This window comes from Balearica regulorum, chromosome 10, assembly GCF_011004875.1.
Source record: "Balearica regulorum gibbericeps isolate bBalReg1 chromosome 10, bBalReg1.pri, whole genome shotgun sequence".
NCBI classification, from domain to species: Eukaryota; Metazoa; Chordata; class Aves; order Gruiformes; family Gruidae; genus Balearica; species Balearica regulorum.
Window position 1 is genome coordinate 19,305,412 of NC_046193.1, and position 19,514 is coordinate 19,324,925.

The 19,514-nt window shown below is 42.9% G+C and overlaps 1 protein-coding gene across 21 annotated transcripts in view; it reads right to left on the reverse strand.

Moving 5' to 3' along the window:
• The window catches only part of FOXP1 (forkhead box P1), a 390,389-nt gene that overhangs the window by 54,626 nt on the left and 316,249 nt on the right, over positions 1-19,514 (reverse strand). For all 21 annotated transcript variants that reach the window (XM_075762434.1, XM_075762440.1, XM_075762441.1 and 18 more), the window contains 2 exons: positions 14,948-15,107; positions 8,490-8,694 (listed from right to left, as the gene is read on the reverse strand). In XM_075762434.1, the coding sequence (XP_075618549.1) occupies positions 8,490-8,694; positions 14,948-15,107 (365 nt within the window). The remainder of the gene's footprint in view (positions 1-8,489; positions 8,695-14,947; positions 15,108-19,514) is intronic.

Here is a 19,514-nt window from a genome sequence, read left to right on the forward strand (position 1 = left end):
CAGGTGCGAGGCGGTCTATTTGTTTGTGTTCACCAAAAGGCATAACAAATAGTCACACTAAAACAGAACAACATTTGGCATTGGAATGATAGATACCAGAGCAGCCATAAATCAGGTTCACTTGTTTGGATTTGAACCGCTGTGCAACGCTAACACTTCAGCCCCCCTCTTTTGGGGAGCCCCTTCGCTGGGATTTGCCCCTTCGCGGGGCAGCATCGCAACGCATGGTACCGAGGGGCTCGGCATCCTTCCCGAGCACTGCGCACCCAAGAAAAAAACTATGCAATATTGCAAGGCAAAAAAAAAAGTTAAAAAAAAAAAAAAATAGTAGTAAGGAATAGACTTGCGTGACATAAATGGCCAGACATCGTTTACAGCTTTGCAACTTCTGAGTTAATTCGCAGTATAAACAAGGAGGAAAATGTTTCTTCCGAGCAAGACTTCCTGTAAACTGTTCATTAGAGCGCGCTGGGCGCAGGGCTGGTGCACCTGCTGATTAACCATGCGCTCCAAGAATAAACAAAAACTGAAGCCAGCGAGATTGTTCTGGAATTTGCTCAGAGCTGATTTTTCTTCCCCCACATTATAAATTGGATTCTACAATAAAACAAACAGCAGAACATAGGTTGCCGAGAGTTAAAAATCTACTTTTTACACTACATTGACCACAGCACCCACAGGCACAGCTACGATGTCTTTCTATGAATGGGACAGATTGCCATATGGATGCAGACACTGAACAAGCTGTACAACTCCTGGCGACAAGTGCCTAGGGGACTGTCCTATATTAGCACCACCTGTGCTGTGGAAATTGTGCTCCGTGTCTGAAATGGTATTTAAGGGCCCATCGTGATGTTATTTTTGAGTACGCACAAAAAGGAAAATTACAGTTAAAAAGAATTCGCTGGCTAACGGATCTGTTGCTCGGTTCCCGAGATCGTTTCCCAAAGGAATAGTTATCTTCTTTATTCACGCAGCCCAAAATGACAAGCTGCAACACATATTAGCAGTTTCCCTGCCTGGGCTTATACCATCGTTTTAACGAGAAGAATACACTTTATAATACACATATGTCTCTCCTGATCACACGGAAGAAATTACAGCCCTCTCACCTTAAAAGCACCAGCTCTATGGAAAAACACCCCATGGCATTACACACACAAATGTTGCTCCAGCAGCAAGCAACGCAATATAAATTTTCCTCCGGCTCCTTCCCCCACCCCTCGATGTGCAGCAGGTAGAGCCACAAATCCCGATTACCAAATTTCAGTGCGCATCTCGTTACTTTGAAAATATAACCCTGACTGACAAAAACAGAGCTCCAGATTAGCACAAGATGTTGAGGGAAGGGGGAGAAGGGAAAAGAGGTTTGAGCAGTACCTAGCTGCTCTACGAAAAGAGATTTCCCCCCCTCTCCAAACTGCAAGAAAAAAAAAGGATGCCAAGAAAAAGAAAAGTAAAATAAATTGAATTAAAGAAAAACAGTTGTAAAGGGAACATTACAACCTGGGAAAAATGATGTCATTTTATTGAGAAACTCATTTTTTTCCATTAAACCATAGTGAAACGGATAAAGTTTATACAGCTTAATGGTGGAGTTTTACTTTAAATGCTACTCAATATCTTAGCAGTACGATATAACATGATATAACAGCTGTCACACTAACTGCTCAATTTTTATTGAACAGCAGAGAAAATAGTCACACAAAAATCACCTAACTTCTCCTCTACTTTTATGGCATTTCCAAGGGTGTTTCTCTTCCACTCTCAGGCTGTGATATGTATGATAAAAAATAAATAAATAAATAACACAGCTCTTCATTAGCTCCCTGCTCAGCTCTTTAGGATAGTCAGATCTCCCGAGCAAATGCTGAGGAAGGAGAACCTGCACACAGGAGGAAATAAAAAGAAACAGGAATCCACGGTGCAGTAAACCAAAACCAGGTCCCTTTTTAAGACTACTACATAAACACCTCTAATAAAAGAAGAGGACAAATTTTCATTGGACTTTTAAGTATTTAGACTGGAATGTTTTAGTAAAAGTTTAACTGCAAAGTGCATGCAATTAACAGAAAGCCATCAGCTATTTCTCCGGTATGTAAAAATAGCATTAAGCTGTATTAAATGCACGTGTAAGTATCTCAGTTGCAAGAAAAGGGAGGAGATATGCAAAGCACTCAGATATCAAACAATGATCTGTTGGCCAGATGGAGGAATAAAACAATACATATGCTAAAATTTGGAAAAGTTCTGTTAGACGTCTGCCAAGGCTCACCCAATCTATTTTAAGTGCTTTTTGATACATTAGCTTAGTGTTTGGAGTTGTACGACTGAGGGTTATTGCACTGGACCGGAGAGCAGCGGAGCGTTGGCGTGCAGGAGCTCCCCAACGCCGGGGCAGGCTCCTGAGGAGGGCCAAGTGCCGCACACAACACCCTCGGGCCGCACCGAGTAACCGCAGACTGGTTAACGTTGCATCTTTGCTAGGGGAAAACGAGTAAAGTAAGGTAGAAACAATTTTGCGGGGTTTAGTGAAACAGTTCTCTGAAAAGCGTAATTTGATTAACGAGCTCCCCGGCAGACCGAGGAGCAAGCGGTATTGTACAACTGATTTAACAGCGGGTTTCTCAAAAACGTGAGTGCCGCGGCAGACGGTAAGCGCGGGCAACGCAAAGGACGCTACACACCCAAATTTGAAAAGCAGAAACAATAAAAAGTGCCTGATAAGGCTTAAAACCGAAGATTAGCAACTCCAGGTCTGAGTCACGGCTGATATTTTTTCAGAGCTGATTACCCAGAGAAGTGACTCAGATGGGGAGAGCACATAGTAACTGGCGGTGATTGCTTCGGCAGGGGAGTGAGCCCCAAGGTAGAGGGATGCTTTGGGTTGTACCTGCACGTCATGAATGGAAACAGCCAGGCCAGCGCCCTGCTCCGGCTGTCGCAGCGTCACCGTCACCGTACGGTCCAGCCGGGCTCACAGCCGTTGCACCCGTACTAGGCGCAATGAGGAGAAACGGCAGCAGCCACGCAGAGCGCGGGATGGTTTATCGGATTCGCAGCTGGGCGTCCAGGCTCGGCTCGAGCCCCCGGCTCCAACGCGGCTCCGCAGCGAAGAAGCTGCGTGGAGGCACCTGAGCTGCTCAGACCACGAGCAGCAACGTAAAGGTCGGGATGGGGTTTGTGGACACGGAGCAGCTGAACGCCTTCTGGGAGGAAAGGCCTCAAGAACACCCATTTCTTAAGGGGGAATGGATTTGAGGTAACCTAATCTAACGAAACTCTGCTGATGGTAAAGTATAACGAGCTAAAAATCAACTGCATGGAGCAACTGAGAGGAGTCGACACGGATGAGCAGATTTGATGCTGGCACCAGTGCAGAACGACTGCCAGGGACGACGCAGAGAGGCAGGCCAAGAGAGGATCAGGCCCCGGGAGCATATGGACTGCAGGCTGAACTGTTTCATCCCGAGCATTAATAATGGACTGAAATCTGTAATTCTTAATTGTGCTGAATCCTAATGCTCTCATCTAAGGGCCTTGGAATTTTGACGGAGGATCAGCAGGCATGGCGCAGATAACAACAGTAAAACACAATGCATTAGGCCTAACCGGCAGATCAATGGTCTGCCACGCCGTTCCTCTCACTTCCCTCCAGACTCCTTCCTCCTGCGATGCTGGCAAGAAAAAGTCATTGAAAAATCCCCCTTGTTTAGCCCATCTATTTTTCCTATGAGATGGCTGCTTGCTTATGTGAAAGGCCAAGACTCAAGCATGGCTGGAGTGGTATAAAGACGACAGGGGACAAACATGGGATTGCTGGCGGATGGAGGAAGGTCTCTTGGACATGCAGCCGTTCCCTCCAATTCTTCACCTTACCCCTTGCAAACAGACGAGCTTCCCAAACTACCAGGTCTGCACCTTCGTTAACTCACTTGTTTCGGTACAGCCTCCATCACCCTGCTACTGCTGCGGTCAATACAGAACGGTGCTGGGGACGGGACCAGCCTGCAGCACCCCGTAGCACCCCCAGACCTCCCGAGCTGGAGCAACCTCCGCTCAGCACCAAGCACTGATGAATTCTGCACTGCTCAGCTTTTCCAAACCCGCTCACATCAGGAACATTCCCAAGCACGCAGGTTTTGGGATGCCTGCTGCTCATCAGGTTATAAAGTTAGCAGTCACCTAAAGCAACCAGGCATCCACCCGCTTTGTTTCGCCATTTTTCCTCAAGAAAATAATCAAGCTTCCCCCAAATTAGATGCAGTGGAAGGAGATGGAAAGCGGGTACTGTCCTTGACATTTCTAAGCACAGCAGATGTACTTAACTGGCTCCTGTTATTTATTTATTTACTTGTGTAGAGAAAATGCTTGTTACTGGAGAAACCCAAATGCTGATAAGATGATGAGAGGTTTGCATGCTGGTTGATGGTCTCACTTTCGCTTATGCTGAGTGAATACAAGTATCTATAACTAAATATTTCCCTTAGGGTACTGATGACTGAGGTATGTTTATTGCATTGAGTGAATTTATATATATAATCAGCACAATAAACATTATTAAATTGTCTGAGTAAAATCAAAGCATGAAACACACAGTCAGTGCTGAATTCTAATGATGCTGAATGCCCATGATTGCATGGGGAAAGGATCTTAACAAGCCTTGATTTGAGCTTTGGCATCCGCCTCACAAATCACACGAAATGTTCTCTCTTTAATAGTGCTGAATATTGATAAATGTCTCTGCACGGCACAACAGGGAAGTTGGTCTCTATTGGCAATCTTTACCAAAGTGTGTTTTTTCCTTCTCTACACTCAAGGGTTTACCCTGAATGATTTAATTATAATTTTCCTTGTGTAAGACAAATTAAAGAGGAGAGTAGGAGTGTCATGCCAAAGCAGATTATTTATCTCCTTAACAGATTGCTGTGCACCAAACCCCAGAGCTGCTGCTGCTGCTACTTACAGAAACTGGGCAAAATGTGGGACAAAAGCATAGATGTAATATACATTTAAAGCCCAAATGAATGAAAGCATTAACCCACTATTTATAGCTGGAATTGTTTCATTTCTGTGAAAGCCATACATGCAGAAACCAAGAGCAGCACCACGATGCTCCCTGGCCCAGAGGATGCCTCCTGCTTTCGAGTGTATTTTTGCTTTTCGAACGTCCCAGGGTGACTCTGGCCACCAACCTCCCGTTTGCTTTTTTGCCGTAAAGAACTTTTTTTGCCACTCAGCTCTGAGCACGGCAGCCCCGCAGTGGCCAGCGTCACCGGTGACACCATCGCTGCGTCCCCGCAGCCTGCGCAGGACCGTGAGGCTGGGCCTGTGGCATGGCGACACGTGGGCATGCCGAGCAGCCAACGACTATTTCTCCTGCTATTTTAAACCCCTTGCTCATAACCAAAATGTGTTTTTACCCAAGATGTTCAGCAGAGTTGCTGCTGGCTGATGACTTTTACGCAGGTGCCTCTGCTGCCGCTGCAGTCAGCCGAGTGCCTCCTGTCTTGCGGGTCTCGAGCATCCTTACAACCTGACCTGTGGGATCAGGAACCCCGTAAAACACAGCCTGCACTACCCCAGTGACGTGTGCCAGAAATGACAGTGATGATAGTAACTGCTACATAACCAACTTGCCTCCTGCAGCCCACTCCTTCTCAAAAGCCCAAGAGGAAGTGGGGGGGGGGGGGGAACAGCTTTACAGCACACCCTAAAAGTTAATGTTACCTGTATATGATTATTTATTGCTGCTGGGCAGTCGTTATGATGTGGCTGTGCTTAACTGTTAGGACACTTACAGCTTTTACTATGTGCTTTTTATTGTTGTTTAAATCTAAATAAATAGCTCTTGGTTGTATCAGACCAAGGCTAACAGCCAGTTGCCCAGAAGGTGGAGGAATGAGAGAGGAAGCTGCAACCCAAAAACCTGCCCTCGCCAGCCCAAGCTGCGGACTTGCGTGATGGGAGGTGGAAGGGCTGGCATCTCCCTTGTGAGCCCTTCCGACAGCCCCGGCTCGGGACCACCACCCCAAGTCCCCTTGTATTTGCAAGCTCAGTTGTGCTGAACCAGCTGGGTACAAGAACGTACATGAATTTCACTCTAAGTCTAGCAAAGTCAGGTTCCCGCCAGACCCGTGAATTTTTTCTACTCTTAACCTTTGCAATCAAAAACTGACCAAAACCCTGCACATGCCTGGGCTCTCTCTTTTTTAAGCATGCTAAAACATCACCTTCTATGGGCTTTCAAATCTACATCTGACAGTGGAACACAGTTACTCTTTCCTCCCAGCTCACTCACCACCCCGAACGCCCTGCCTGCAGATAAATACCCTTTCAGAAAGGCAGGCAGTGCAACACATCTCAACGAGAGGAGTTTCTGTGTCATATGAAATCCAGGCAGGCACCACGGTGCCTGATGAGACTGCAACAAAACCCTTAAGTGCATCAGTAGGCATTCTTCTGCGTGTAGTCTCCTGCTCTACTTATGGATAAAGATGTAATTCAATCACTGCAGCAAATGGATGGCGTAAACCTTCACTGTACCAAACAGAGGCAAGATAAAGCAAAGTCTGTAGCTCTCTTATTTGTATTCCTAAATATATCTATTTTTGTATTTTTATATTGTAGAGAACTCAATAGATATGTAAGAAAAATATAATAGCAAGCTTTAACAACACAGCTATCAATTAAGCCGCTGAGGATTTTAAGTTCTCTAACCTATAGAATACTCTCAAACAATACCACAGCACGTTTATGCCTTCCTAATTAATTTATTTGGAACTTTACTAATAAAAACATATGTATCGTCTTGTTTGTAGATCCAAATTGCCTCCAGGCCGCAATTACAGGACTCAAGACACGTGGATTTCCAGTTCTGCTTGACAGTATACATGGAGAAAATTCTTACTTCAGAACAGATTCCTGTATTTCCACTGTGTTTCAAACTAAACAGCAACAGCATACCGTTTCCTCAGTTGGATTGCCATTAGCAGACAGCACATGCCTCAATTCCGTGAAAGAAGATCCATTTCGCTGCATGGGATTTTATTTTATATACTTGGTAAGAAAAACATAGATAAAAAATTTATTGAAAAGTCATAAACCCATCTTGTTCAGCTCTATATGCAGCAAAAAGGGAATTTAATTGTTTAATAAACATCAAATTGTTTTTAGTATCCCATGTAAGTCTTCATGAAAACCATGTCCTTGACACTTACATGCATTATAAATGTATACGCTAATGTTCCCCCACATGTCCTTGCAATGGATATAAAATTATGCCTTACACACACAGCAGTTCTCTCCACAGTGGTGTGCTCCTTTAAAATCTATCTATTCCCAACAGCACTATTTTCTTAATATTAGAAAGATATAAGAGGTATTTATATAGCTTCCCTATCAATCTACTTTCAGACCACCAGAAATATAAACTCTATGGCTTAAAAATTCCATTATCCTCTTTCTAATGAATGAAAGGAGGACGGAAAGACAAAGCCATCAGTTTCCATAAAATCCAGCTTTCACTAGTGTCTGCTATAACGTTTCTAGATGGGCAAAGGGACTCTCCTGAATGCAAAGAAGCACTGCCCTCCCCGGTGCACCCACGCTGCTCGTGCGCTCCGGAGACCCTTCTCCTCCTCCTCCGCCGGCAGCGACGCCGAGGCTGCAGCAGGCGCTGGCACCCACGGCCCAAGCTCCTGGGACCGTCTATCTCACCGTAAGCAAAAGTTATGTTGTTAGACACGCCTCAGTGAAATCTGGGGGTGTAAAGAAACAAACCTGCAATAAAGCATCCTTTCGAATAAAGCAGAGCCTGCGCCGAGAAGCACGTCAACAGACAACCCCTGATTTAAGCCATTTCTTTTAACAATGCAAGCCTAGCAACTACAAATTAACTCATACTTTTAAAAGCCAAACAACACCAGTTAGCTAATTTTATCAGCGCTTTAAAAAGCCCACTTTGTTTTAGAGAAACCTGGTGAACTCAAGCCTATCCTGTCTTGTGAAAGCAGGTAAATACAGAGTGAAAAAAGGCAAACGTGTTAGAGGAGGTGGGGCACTGAAATTTGGCAGAAAAACAGGTTGTAAAACAGCCTGTACTGACCAACCGATTTTTTTCCTCACCTCCAGCCTGCAAAGCCAAAGCACATCAAGAGTAACATCAGCCAGGATGCAAAACTCAAAAAAAACCCCCAAAAAACCAAACAGCTTACGCTCTTCACACTTCCCCCAATACACTTATCCAATGCACTTCTAATTAGCTAATTGTGCCCACATTGATCCAATTAACAAGCCATAAAGATCTGAACAAAAGGATCACATTCTGCCCAGTGGAGGTTCTATTCAACCACGCCAAAATCAGACAGAGCAAGACATGGAGGACAAAACCCAGGCCAAGGCTGTTGGCCAACGCTCCCAACGATTTCGCCATCACTTCGGCACGCTGTTCGGAGATGCTCACGGGTGGAAACCCCACCGGGACCTACCTCTCCCGTTTAGGAGTGTGGACCGATAGCTGTCCGTTAGTTGAGGCGTGCGGGTTGATGATTAAGGAGGTCTTAGATGGCGCGGAGGAGGAGACGCAGGTGGTGGACAGGTCCAGGCTGCTGTGGTTGTTGCTGGCTGCCTCCTCCGCTGTGTGCGAGCTTGTCACTTCCTTCCAGAGCTGCTGCAGTTCTGTTGGAATCATGCCTGAAACAAACAAATTGGATAATTAAATCAATTAACAGCTAATTCGGCCGTCTTCAAACAGTAATTAAATCAAAGAGTCAGTAAACAAAGCCTAGTGTTAGTTTTGTGTGTGTGTGTGTTTTTGCGCATGGGGTTGGTGGTTTTTTTTTTTTTTTTTAATAACTAAAGGCTAATACAGAACACTGCACCCCTCTGCTAAATTTTCCAGTGTGACACCTGCAATACCTATGTAATGCAAAATCGGACGTATGGGGCGGGGGGGGCCACGCAACAGGACACCCACCCCAAACTCCACATTAATTATTATTATTTTTTGTAATTAAAATTACAGAGGGCTCATTTCCAGAGTCCCTACTCAGGCAGAAATCGCCTCGAGCTCACAGCAAGGCTGACAGCAAAGGTGGCCAAGGGCTACTCAACAGTCAGCCAGGGAAATTTAATATTTATTTTTTTTAAATATACTATTTATTTTAGGTTTTTTTTAAGGAAAGTGAATACTTTCTAACCTGTTTTAAGAAGAAAGGAAGGTCTTAGGAAAAAAAAATACTCAGCTTTATTATTATGACAACATGAACCACAATATGACTAATTTTGTGCTTAAGTTTTAAATGATGACAAATAGCTTTGTTATTAAATACAGTTTTTATTAATCACTTTTAGACATAAATTATGAATTCATATTGTCTTCCTGAAATGCTTTTCAAATTTTAACAGTCAAATTGATTATACTATGATTATTTCATTAACACACCTATCTTTCTCATTAATTTTGGTTTCTCGAAGTGCTCACTTAATTGATGGATGTGTCTACTGAAAAACTGTATAACTTTCTATACAAGTAACACTATTATTACTGTCATTTCTTAGATCAATGCTAATGAGCCATTCAAAAGTAAAATGAAAACATAAAATAAGCTTCAACAAATTAAAAAAAAAAATAAATATATTTGTCTTTAAATTGCGCCAAAATGGACACCAGGCTTAGGACATCGCGTCCAATAAATAAGGCAAGTGAAAACTTTGCAAACTCCAGTGGGCCAAAGGAAGGAGCCGCGCGCGTCAGCGTGACACAGGCTCAGACTGAGATCATGCTTTTGGATAAAGCTTATGTTTGTGACATGATCAAACAAGTCAAGTTTCTCTCACTGAAGGCTGTTTCAGTGCTCTTTCAGAGAAGGCCATGGGAAAAAATTAGCAGTTGAGACGCATCGCTGAAATATTCCGGGGAAAAAAAACAAAATAAAATAAAAGCCAGGGTCTGTGTATTTTTAAAGAGGTTTCTCATCACTGTGCTTCCAGATCATCATTTGGATGACTGTTCATTGTTTCAGCGTATTGTAGCACTGGAGCTATCCTAAGGAAACCTGCCATTTTCTGAGCGTATAGCAGCAGCTCACACAGGCATGTATCTCACCAAACCTAAGGTACTGAAATAATAATAATAAAAAAAAAAAAAGGCAGTATGCATTATATTCATTTGAAACACATAATAAAAAATGCCAAGGTCTAAATTTAATTTATTTTTGTCATTTAGAATACAATGGATAGATAATCATCTCAACGTGATCAGCCAAACATCTTTACTTTGCTAAACTGTTAAAGATTTTAATTATGCTAGCTTTGGAGAGCACTGGTCTAATGAGGCGATAGACTCCAGAGAATCTAAGTGGTTAAGAACTGTGAAATGAGTCTGATAGGATTTTTTTATATTCACCGTGGATCGTTTGCATATCAAAGAGGAGTAAATTATTGCACGACAGACCAATAACCTTCCCCGCCTTTCCGAGAGTAGCATTAACAAAAACAGTTGGTCTCCGGTAACGGTTCGCTACAAAAAAATGCTAAAATCCTTAAGTATCTGCAATTAATATATATTACGAAAGAGGCTTCAATTTATACATTAAGCGATCAGATATTCTTAGGACACATCCGTTTCTCTAAAGCCACATCATTTTCCTTTCATCCGACCCAAACGCCAATTATATTTTGATGGATTTTGTCCCAAATGAGCATTTAGTTATTAGACATATTCAATTATTACTTGTCCCCTGAAATTAAACCTCTGAGCGAATTAAACAAAGAAAAAGGTCAGTACACAAGCCTATGTCCTGTTTTCCTGTATCGGGGCTATTATTTTCAAACACCTTGCGAAGTGACAGTGTGGGATGTATTTTTAGCTAACACGCTTGACAGGACTGTCTGCGCACTAACAATTACCTGTGAGCACGGCTGACCCTTACACCACTGTTTACTCAATTGAAACAATAGTGAATAGACTTGTCTGTTGGTGATAACATATTGATATGAGACCGTATGAGTCGACACCTATTTTTATTTTCCAGAATAAGCAAATAGGGAAAGAATAACTGGTGCTTTTTTTTTTTTTTTTTTTGCCACCACCCCCTTTATCTGGATTTCTGCAGTTTTTTAATTAGAAACAAGCTAGCACCCACTCTCCTCTCCCTGTCCCCCTTTCTCCTCTCCCTTTCCCCTCTCCTCCCGGTCACTTCTGGATCTACTAATGCTTTATCCCAAGGAAAAGCTTGCAAGTGTTACAGCTGTTAAAATATACATACACATAATATTTATACCTCGTTGCACATCCTCTAAAAGTCAAGGGGTTTGGTGTAACTTCCTGTACAAGTTTAACTTGTATTAGCACTAATGACAACTGTACCACATATCGAAAGAAAAATAAAAAACATCCAGTTGTGTGGGGGAAAACGTGCTGGAGATAGTAAGGAGGATTTCAGGCTGGGTGATATTAAATAAAAATAAAAATAAAAAGAGTTAACTGTGATGTCACACAGGTCTGCAGACAAACCGTCATTTAAAAATGACCACATCGCTGACATAGCTTGATTAATAAAATAAAATTTAAAAAAGCCTCTCTCCTCCTTCCCCAAATTTAGTTCTATTAGAATAATTCTGGAGAGAATTCCTAACTAGCCTGTCAAACTGGGCAGCTGAAAGGTATGCTCATTACTCATCTGGCAAACTGGTTAAATAAAATAATAGAACAAATGGTAAAAGCAAGTCAAATAGATCCACGAACACTCGCAATAAATTATGTAATTTACCATTTAACAGTTTCATTTTAACAGCGAGAGCTAAATTTTAAGTCAGATTCCCAGAACTGCGCTGCAATTACCCGAGATCGCTAGTGCCGGTGCTGCAACTTTGTACGTACCAGTAACGGGATTTAGACCTGAAACTGCCAAATCTACGGGAGCAATCAGGCACCCAGATGTCTCAGTCCTATTATTTTCACTCGCTGGTGATCTGAAGTGTGATTTGCAGTTTCATTTTGCAGATACTAAAGATCTAGCTCTCGCAGCTCAGAACACTGCTGAAACGTGGTTTATTTTTAAACTGCCACTATGTACAGATGTAAAATCTAGATTATAGATGTGTCTAAATACAAAGCAGTAAAGATTACACAAATATAACATTAAAGGACATGCTATTTTGTGTAAGACAATAGGCGAGCACTAAAAACTAAAATGAAACTAAAAATACAGCTTTAAACAATGTATTAGTTCTAAAGACATAACAAAAATATCACTTATGAAGCAGCATTCTCTCCTTAGAAACATTTATTACTATTACAGATACTTAACAATAAAAGCAAAATGCTTTTAACTGAATTCATAGCTACATTTCCTAGAGGGCTGATTTTATTATTTTTTTATGCGCACATTTACAGTATTTGTCTCAGTCTTGCAAACTGTTCTGAAAACAAAAGGGCATGATATATGATTTTTTTTTTATTTTTTTTTTAAATAAGAAGTGTCCATTACCAATTATTTTAAACTATAGCCCTGGCTCTTCATTGCATTTTTCAGGACAACTAGTCCCCTTCATTATGAAAGAAAATGTAGGCACAGGTTTAAAAAATGTATGTTGTGGGGACAGTTGACAGATTACTGCTCACGGAACTCAATTTCCCAACCCCAGGTATCACCGGCTCAAAGACAAACAGAGTTGCTCAACCTCTTTGTGTCCTTGTACCTCCATACCCAGGTGACCATGTTCAAGCAAGCAGAAAGTTGATTTAAACCTCATAATGACATCAGTTTTAAGGCATCGTCTCTCTGATACAAAAAAAATAAAATATCACGCTGTACTGCAACCTGCCTGAATTCTCAAGTTACTCCTTCCTCCCGCCGCCAAGCCCCCGGCTCCAGCCGCCCCCAACGCTCGCAGCTCATTTCCCTGCAAGAACCAGCCCTTTCTGCTCATGTTTACGTCGTCTCCGGCGTGCAAGTCGGCACCCCTTAGGTTTTAAATACGCTTCTTCGCGAGGACTAATAGTTACACTACCCTGCTAACCATATCAATCAATGCCACGACTGCTGAATTACCTACTGGTGTCTCCGATGTGTTACCGCACAGATTACACTTCATGCATCACCACATTCATTTCTTTCACATTACACATGAGCGTGTCTTGTCACTGCCCAATTGCCCTCCTTTGGACAGCTTAACTGATGTACTATACAATGAACCTTACCGAGCAAACTTAATAGTATAGGAGCTGTGGGAAAAATTAGAAAGGTTGAAGCTTGAGTCCGGTGGGTGTGTGGGAACAGCCTGGGATGCTTCCAACAATAAATCTGAAGCGTAATTAATGAACATCACAAGGTTTTGCAAGTATAAATGGCATTTCGCCTACATGCCCTTTTTCCTGGACTCGTTTCACGCCTTCTCCCCATCACACCGCGCACCGACGGTGACTGACCAACTACCGCCCCAGGCCCGACCCTGCACCACCTTCCCGCGCATCGGCCTCCGACTCACGCACGGGACTAGTCTAGACCAGGTGTCCGGCTTTGGGATGCTGGAAAGCTAAACTGAGCCTTGCAGAGGGAGGCGTCAGGTCCCCAAAAGCTTTGCCTCTCAAGACAGGAGTTAGGTGCTCAAATACCTTTGTGGGCCTGGCAAAAATAAGCGTAAAGAAACCCCGCCAGCCACATGGCAAAGCAGACTCCAATCCCCAGTTTTGTCTCCCTTTATCACACAAGTTAATATTCACCAGCCACCTCGCTCTCCTTTTGTGGCTACACACAGAAAGGAGGGTGAAGAACAGAAGCAATTTTGTCCCGTCCCCACATTTAACTGAATAGAGCTGAATGTAAACTCATGATATGGTTTAGGATCAGCCCTACGGCTGCTCTGGAGAGCCCAAGTCATTCAACCTGAGCTGACTCAAGTTATTGAGGTGGATGTTTAAATTTATTATGGAGCAAGGGAAGGAAAAGGCGTGATTATTCAGAAATACCAGCATCACAGCTGAAAGACCTGGTCTTCCTTAAGCCATGCCAACTTTGAACAATCTGCCTTAATCAGAGCAGCCAAAGCTCAGGCAAGTCTGTTAAAAAGTCCCAAGGCTTGCAGACAAAGCCAGTTTAAAAAAAAAAATAATAATTTCAAGGAAAAGAGAGAATAAAAACCCCAGGTTATAATCACTGTCAAAGGTATTGTGATTTAAGTAGTTATTGCTTTCAATGTATCAATATCTTTAAAAAACCAAAACCAAACAAATAGGGATTTCAGCAAAGCAGTAACTCTTGTAGAGTGCAGGACTGAATAAAGATGTAGGAGGATCTAATTGTCAATAACGCCATTAAACTTAAACGGAGTTAATCCCAATTTGCCTCAGTGTGGAGGGAGGAATGAAGCTATGATGCACACAGACAGTGAAATGAAGGCCATGTAAATAAGCACAGAGAGGAGACACTGCCACCTCTCCCTCTCAGCTGCAGCAAAGGGCAATCAAATTTCTACCGTTCAGCAACGTGCGCATCAGAGCTCCTCTGCGCCCAGCTCCTCGCCAGGCTGGAACCAGAAAGGGCCCAAGTAACACATTTACAAAAGGAAAAGCTGCTCTCACACTACTCTTAGCCATGAACCCAGCACCAAAAATCGATTAAGACGCCTCCTGTGAAGGGTTTCAAGCCCAGATTAGTACAACCAGCAGCTCTGAGTCCGCTAGACAGGCTATTGCTGTGCAAATTGAAGCCGAACTCCAAACCGCCTGCCTCCTGCTAGCCAGAGCATCCACGATTTCACCGTTGCCCTTCTCAAAAAATATCTTTATAATGCCCACCCTGCCTGTCAGGATTTTTCTGTGCTTATTATTTTATGAGCCTATGAGATCTCTCTCTCTCTTACCGAGTGACAATTTTGTGTGCGTGTGCATGCACACCATCGCTTTGCCAGACAGCCGGCAGCTCCCAAACCCCTCACCTACCTTGTGCAAGGGGTTGCAAAGGCAGAGTAGGCTGGCCAGGCTGGATCGTTAGCAGCCCCTGACGCTGCAAAGACAGGAGGTGCTGCTGTTGCAACTGCTGCATCTGTAAGAGTTGCTGCTGAAAGGCCAACTGCTGCGTAGCCACCTGCTGTTGCTGGGGCTGGAAAAGAAAAAAAAAATAAATTAAAAAAAATGTACGTTTGTCAATACAGCGCAAAGCATTAACAGAGGATTTACAGGGCTCCTTGTCTCAACGCACTTCAACTTCCAATCGCAGTCACTTGGCACCAAGGCAAGCTAGTGAGCCCACCGCCCCTTATCAAAGACCCCAAGGCACGGTCAGGTGCTAGAGCTAACCGCAGGGCTGCAGTCGATCCCCACCGCCAGTGGTTACTTTCATCCTGCCTAAATCCCTCCTGCTATCTCAATTAAAAATGTATGCAGCGTTTCTTGGTCCACGCCACCGCGTCACCCTGGTCCCCGTGGTCGTGTTTTACCCCACAAGCGGCTGTATTTCCGTGGTGGGTAAAGCAAACGCTGCTGGCAGCTGTTAAAGTCCTGGGTAATTCTTCGAGGCAAAGAACATGTATAACGTGAGAATCACACCACACGATCACATTGCACTTAGATGTAATGAAAAACAACCCTGCGCTGTGCTCTGTTTGCTCATCATGCAAGGGTTGTCTCAACTATTAAGGCAATACGACTGGCTTAATTTATGGTATTTTATACTTACTCTCTCTTATTCATCCATCAAGCCCCACAATACTTTCTGTTATGTTCGGAATTATACTGTGCTGTATTTAAGGCTGCTACTTCTGCACTTTGAAATTTTTAATTATTCTCACTAGAAAGAAGATGGAGTTGCTTTACTCCACAGGGATGTGAACCTTGAACCTTCGAGGTGTAAAAGAACATGTTGCTTTTTTCACTACTGTACCCGGAGAAGCTTTTAACTACTCTGTTTATCACTTCTGACATAAATAAATGAGAAAAAATCAGACCTTTGAAGAAGAAAAACTTCATCTAATATTGTTAATTAGCCATGACAAACGATGAAATAACATTGTAAATCTTTCATAGAAACAGCCACTAGATTTTAATTACACACATTCATAATTTAGCAAACAACATCTTACTTGAATGTGAGTGTTTAATATGTACAGTACTCCAGGCTTCAGAGTCCTTAATTTTGTTCAGTTAAGGAAGCCTCTAGGTTTTGCTGCCATGCTCATCTTGTATTTTATTTGCTTTGTTCTTTAAAATCCATGAAAGGCTTTGCATTTTGATAAATATCTTTTTATTTATTGTACAATGACAGGAGGAAAACTTTTGTTGTGTAAAACATCAATACATCATGCCAGTGTTTAGCAGTTCCTTGTGCTAGCCAAAAAAAATTAATGTAGATTTCCTTAGTAATTATCTGAGTGATAGAAAGATAATACAGTGCAGTAGTACAATAAATAGAAGGAAATTATCTAATATCCCTAATCTGCTAGGAATCATATCAAGGTGGAGGTCTTATACACATTATGGCTAACAATTATGGAAAGAAAATTAACTCTTACAAAACTACACACTTTCCCAAACAAACCCCAGCCAGATCCCAAGCTTGTTGTCACCCTTCCTTGACACCGAGCCAGAGGACCACTGGCCCCGTTCCCTGCTGGTGTCAACCAGGGGGAAAAAAATCCCGCGGAGCCGCAGGAGCGGGACCAGGGGACATCAGCCAGGGGTTTGGCCTCCACCATGCCCCATCAACCTTAAGACTGCCGCCGCCTGTATTCATTTATCTTATTTCCAGAGAAGATCTAGGACTTTGAGAACACAGTTAAACAAATAGGTGGTTAGATATTCTGAAACTCGGGAGGGTTTTTATTTCTTTGCAACTGCTTGCTCAGACAGATCCAGTTGTTGCAACTATCTGCAACAGTACCAGATGAACGCAAGCCCTGGCAACAGTAATATTAAGAGTTAAAGTAATGTTTGCCTCCATAAATACTCGTTTTCTAAATATACACACACTTAATATATATTTTTATATATAATAAATGGTATTACATAAAAATCAAGTTACAGTAAGCTGTGTTTTACCTATTTGCCATCTGAGTGTAAAGTTAGCATGTTGTTGTGTTGGTTTCTTTTAAAAAAAACCTTTAATTTAAATTGACTGATGCTCATTTGGTTGTCTTCTCAGCTATCCTAAGAAACGCTCTTGAACACTCTCTACTTTGAAAAGCCAGGATATAAAAGTATACAAGGCCCATTGTCCAAGAAAGAATTTAAAAGCAAGACACGTTGCCAAACTGCGCTCCCCACCCAGTTACCAAACACAGGATACAAGGCAGTTTGTTTACTTCTCACAATTGAATGCATACAAAAAAGGTCTCAGTGCAGTCCTGTTGTCAGGTCAGTAGTCAGTGTTAAAATGCTGAAATATCCTGATAAAACTTGCATTTTTGATCCCCTCCCTAAAGCTTCTGTCAAAGGTCTGTTTTCCTTTCTTAGGTTACTCCCTATTGCCTGACATAAACTGTCACAACTGCCGGAGGACAAACGGCCCCGTTCGGAAAACAACCCGCTCCGTCCAGCGCCATGGCACCAAGCGGGACCCCTCTGCGGCTGCAAAGCCCCCTTGGCTGGGGGAGACCCGACTTTGGGGGGGCGGGGGGGGCGGTGGAGGCAGCCCTGTGGGCGCAGGGCTGAGATCTCGCCCCGATGCCTTTTGGGTGCTGGGCAATGCTCACCCTCTGCTACACCACGCAGCCCTCGAGTAAACCCCACCATAAACCTTCCTGGGATCTGTCTGCTATCCTGCTCAGGGGTCGGACCCCTTTTACCAGCAGGGCTTGGGAGATGTGTGGTGCTTTTCTTCTTTCACCAGGGCACAATGGCACAAGGCGCTAACAAAATGACTTGGGGGATGCGGTCCATGAATACACTTGTTCCATCTGTCAAGGTACGAACCCGGCCCTCGTTAGCACGGCAGCCGGCGGTCCCCACCGCGGCACTGCTCGCCATGTGACCCACCGCTGGTTTTTTCTACAAGAGGGAGGGGAGGAAAGAAAAAAAAAATAAAATGAAGGGAGAAGACCACTGTTTGCATGCTAATTTAGCAAGAATAACCTCCTTAAGGCAGGAAAAACGGGGCTGAACAAACCTGCGGGATGAAATGCATCGTTGAAACGGGCCTCTACTAAAACCATCAGCAAAAATATCCCCCCCCAAACCCTACAAAAAGCTGAAGAGACTTGGGCTCCTCGTTCTGTTAACAGCTCTCGTGTTAAAATGCTCTTCTTGAAACAGGAAGGAGTCCTTTCTTATTGTTGCCTTCGATAGTGTAATATCAGAAGTGTGACCACAGTAAATCAGTGTGTTAGATATTGAAATGCCATCACATTGTCTAACTTCCCTTCTCGTCTTTTTTAACACAAAGTATTTTTCTCTTTAAGCTCCAAGCCCTCATCTTTGTGTCTGAGATGCTCTCCTGTCTGACAACAGCAATTTAGAAGAGTTAACTTTTATCGTTCATTCTGCTGTGTAACTTTCCCCTTCAAATTTCTTTATCTGCCCTCTGAGCTCATCTGAACTTTCATGTTCTCCCAGCATGCAGGCTTGCATTCAAAACTATGTCTAATAGACCAAATAAGAGGTTAATAAGAAGTGGCAACAGAAAGAAAAAATACAATCCCTGGTAACTGATAAGAATGACAGTGGCAGCCCTTTATTGTTTGTCTTCAAATATAGAGTTAAAGATCTTTAAAAAACTAAATTTTGACGCCTTTGAAAAGAAAGAAGCACAAAATAACAACAGGGGGTTATTGCCTGCCAGCCACAGGGGAGAAGCTCCATAATTCTTATTCTCCCTTTTGAAGGCTGTTAGAAATCTGATTCAAAAAAGCAACAGCAGAAGGAGAAAGCCTCTTGAGGCTATCGCCATTTCCTGTGATCATGCATAATGCGTTTCAAAAGTGGGTTTTTACCAATTCTGTTGATCAATTGCACCTCCTTCATATTCCCTCTTTTTTCTGCTGTGTTTACATCTGATGTGACTCAATGACAAGCGCTGTCTGAGACTGTGAAACAGACCTGTCATGTTGATTTATGGGCGCATCAAACCACGACTTGTCCAAACTGAAGCTCGCAGTTCATTAATTAGAGAGTTGTGACTTTGAAGTCAGCTTTCAGACTGTGGTTTTTAACATTTGGCTTAATTTATATGCTCTTGAATGTGGATCTCTAAGGAAAAAACTGAAATTCCCTTCTTGTCTTTGAACTTCTTTTGACCGCACAATAATCATTTCTTTGTCCAGAGTGATGCCTGCATCCCAGAGTCATTAACGCGCATTGAACTGCCACTGATGAGTAAGCCCTACTGAATTAGAAAAACAGCCAGCAAAACAAAGCTGAGAGCATTCTGCACAGTGATATCTCACAATTACATGCCTTCCCTCCCTGTGCCATTTCCATTTTAATTACTGTTAGTCCTTTAGATTTACATTTTAGACACTTTTTAATCTGTTCCCTTTTTATTATAGTGGCGCCCGTAAGCGTGCTATGGTTAAGG